This window comes from Papaver somniferum, chromosome 7 (genome assembly GCF_003573695.1).
Source record: "Papaver somniferum cultivar HN1 chromosome 7, ASM357369v1, whole genome shotgun sequence".
In the NCBI taxonomy this organism is placed as follows: Eukaryota; Viridiplantae; Streptophyta; class Magnoliopsida; order Ranunculales; family Papaveraceae; genus Papaver; species Papaver somniferum.
In genome coordinates this window covers 252,738,173-252,741,234 of record NC_039364.1, presented here as the reverse complement: position 1 = coordinate 252,741,234, position 3,062 = coordinate 252,738,173, and the positions used below count along the sequence as shown (strand labels likewise).

Below are 3,062 nucleotides of genomic sequence, written 5' to 3'. Positions count from 1 at the left end.
GTACTAAAACTTTACATATTATCATAGGATGAGTAGTATCTTTTATAAGATGCCCACGAAGTGTTTTTAAGTTAGGCATGGCAGACCGTGAATGGTCCTGTCAATTCTCATATTGCTTATCGAGATGTAATAACTGGGTCTTGGCGCATGTAAGAAAAGGATCAATCATATGGTCCCCCACACATCAATTCATCTTGTTTTCCGATAAACTTTTTTTTTTCATTACTTCAATTAAAAACTCCCCATTTTATCTGTGATCCTGTTTTGTTATAAAAGGTGCTAGTTTTATTGATATATAAGGTGAAACTTTGAAAGGAAAATGAAATGCAAATTGAAATTCAGTACCTCATAGTTTTCATCTTCCTCAATTCTTCCACTTTCTCTTGAATTCGATATCAGCGTAGAAAGATGAGTGCAACGCAAGATGGAGAAGCAGGGAACGTGCATTACTATCTAGCTCAGTTGCATTTCTCTCTTCATATAGTGAAGAACAACAAGTCAGTAAGTTCTTCATGTGCCATTCTTTTCCATCACGACCACTCTATTTAGTCATAGAAACAGCCCGCAGCAGCGGAGATTAGTTGTGATCCATTTATCTTCTGCATATGATCCAGAGAAGGTGAAACCAGTTCGCAGGTACATTTATTTTTTCTACTTCTAAATTGGGTAAGACAGAAATTGCAGAAGAGAAAATGCACATAAGACAGGAAATAGCTTCTGTTCATATGGTTTCCAACACTTAACATGACAATGAATGATCCAACAAATTACATAAGCAACATAGTGGTATATCACCGGCAAGTATGTCGGTCATATCCTTTCTGTTTCGATTTTAAGAATTGGAAATTGTCCAATAAATCGGGTAAGCTACTCAGCTAGCAGCAATGTTTCTGAAAAACATACTAATTAGGCATAAAAAATGATATGAGATAATTGGTCATTCTAGATAGACAAATCTAATGAAATTTTCTACAACTCAATTCATGCCAATTGTTATACATATTTGTTATTTCACTTTCCGATCTATCTACCATGGCGAAAAATCCTATAAATCAGTCGAAAAATATAACAATAAGAGCAACAATAAAAGACTGATCAACAAGTCCAGGAAACATAGTTACTCTTAATTTTCTCCTCCCTGTTGTCAACTTCCCCAGCTTGTAAAATAAACTCGCCTGCATATAAAATAAATCAAAATCAGACATATAAACATCTAAATTCAGAAAGAATAAGCATGATTGCTTAGTACATAGAATTATTTATCGCAGTCACATCAGAAAGACCCATGTAATCCAATTGAGAACATATAATAAGCATAATTGCTTGGAAGTTGGAACAAATTATGCTGCTGTATATTAAGCCAATTGAGAATCAGGATAAAGACCCATGTAATCAGATACATAAATGAGATCATAAAATTGATGAGAACGCCAATTTAAACACTACTAACTGTCTAAGAGTCCCAGAAGTAAACATTTCAGTGACAAGATTGATATTCCTCTTTGCTGTATCAAGTTATCAACCCAAGAAGTATAAAATTTCATGATATTTTTATGTTTCAATATCTTGAGAAGATGGATTTCACAGTATAATCTCTCAAGATCTTCAAGACTTTGTAAGAAATCATATACCTTGACTTGATTCCAAGCAACTTCAATCCCTTCATACTCATCAAACCCTTTATACCTAAAATCAATCAACAAAACCAAAAATCAACTAAAATCAAAATTTAACAAGCTCCAGTTTTCCAAAATCCCCAAAGTTTCAGACTTTTTAGAAATTTCATGAAAGGGGCCTAGAGATTTTCTCATACACTGTCTTTGAAGCACCTTTCCCAAGGATTTCATTGTACTGCAAAAAAAAAAGTTAAATGAAAAAACGAAAGAAAGAATGTAACAAAAATGAGAAGAGACGGAGGAGAAGTGGGAACTACGGCTGCGGAGTGCGGACGGAGAAGACGAAAGAAATAGAAATCTAGGGTTTTCAGGTTTTTATACCTAGGGCATGAGAAGAGACACGCGGCATAAATAGAAGAGCGGGTTAAAGGGTTAACCCGCGGTTTCACGGTCCGGGCCGGGTTAACCCGTTTCTCGACGGGTCACCATTTCTCCAACCCGAACCCGGCTTGTTTAGAAACCAGCTAGTCCAGGTTCGGGTTTTCACGGGCCGGACACGGATTAACCCGCGGGTTTCGACTTGTTTGCCAGCTCTAATACCCCTTCCAACTTCAATGCTACATATGTTGATGCTATTCAGAAGAGTAATCTTCTTCCTTGGAGTGTTGGTCCTCGTCGTATCCATGTTACTGCTAGGAAGATTAGGGAAGGTAATAGCCTTCGCTTGCTGGAGGAGATTGATAAGACTGGTTTGACTACCATCCCCTATTCTGCTAGGCTTCCTTTGCCAAGTCTGATCGCATTCGTCTTGATCATGATGATCGTTGGGCTCGTACTCCTCTTCGTGTGGTTGGTCCTTGGGCTTATGGTTTTACCACCGCGGATCCCTCAGTTCCTCGTTCAGCTCGTTCTTTGCCCGAGAAGTATGATGGGTATCGGCCTTGGATTTTTAATCCTGCCCCTTCCCATGAGGTACCTTCGTTTTTGATATCTTTGTTCGCTTTGATATCTTTGTCTGCTTTGATACCTTTGTTCTGACGGTTTTCTTTTGCAGTCTGGCCCAGCTTCTTCTGCTGGGACTGCTCCAGGTTCTGTTGGTAATTATGTGGCCACAAGGACTAGGAAGAGAAAGGCTTTGGTTGAAACGCCTGCGGAGGTAAGGATCATTATCATGCCTTTGTGCTTGTAAGTTCCTTAGTACCTTGCCCCTGACTCTTAGCTGACGCATGTGTTTTTTTATAGTCTTCCCATAGGAAGGGTAAGTTGAAGACCGTTATTGATCTTGATGCTTTGGATGATGATCCTAAGGATGTCGGTGAGGTACCAGGTGATGAAGACATGGAGGATATCGAGGATACTGCCCTCAGACCTCATTTGGATGATATCGAGGAGGATTTTTCCAAAGATAACCCTAGTCCCGTCCGAGATGCCTCAGTTGAGGGTGAG

At 39.0% G+C, this 3,062-nt stretch overlaps 1 protein-coding gene across 1 annotated transcript; it reads right to left on the bottom strand.

Annotated features, from left to right (window-relative positions):
• Positions 1-886: 886 nt before the first annotated feature.
• Positions 887-2,585, bottom strand: LOC113296343. The gene is made up of 5 exons (XM_026544651.1): positions 2,533-2,585; positions 1,934-1,997; positions 1,814-1,851; positions 1,632-1,686; positions 887-1,175 (listed from the first exon to the last, which is right to left on the bottom strand). Exons 1-5 carry the CDS (start codon positions 2,583-2,585, stop codon positions 1,053-1,055), a joined length of 333 nt encoding a protein of 110 aa, XP_026400436.1. The 3' UTR covers positions 887-1,052.
• Positions 2,586-3,062: the final 477 nt, after the last annotated feature.

Excerpts from the sequence above, each read along its gene's own strand:
- LOC113296343 (XM_026544651.1), bottom strand. The coding sequence starts at position 2,585 with ATGGGAAGGGGCAGGATTAAAAATCCAAGGCCGATACCCATCATACTT. Across the intron at positions 1,998-2,532 it reads ATACCCATCATACTTCTCGG|GTATAAAAACCTGAAAACCC; the intron begins GCAAAGAACGAG and ends CTCATGCCCTAG. Across the intron at positions 1,176-1,631 it reads TTGCTTGGAATCAAGTCAAG|GCGAGTTTATTTTACAAGCT; the intron begins GTATATGATTTC and ends TTTTATATGCAG.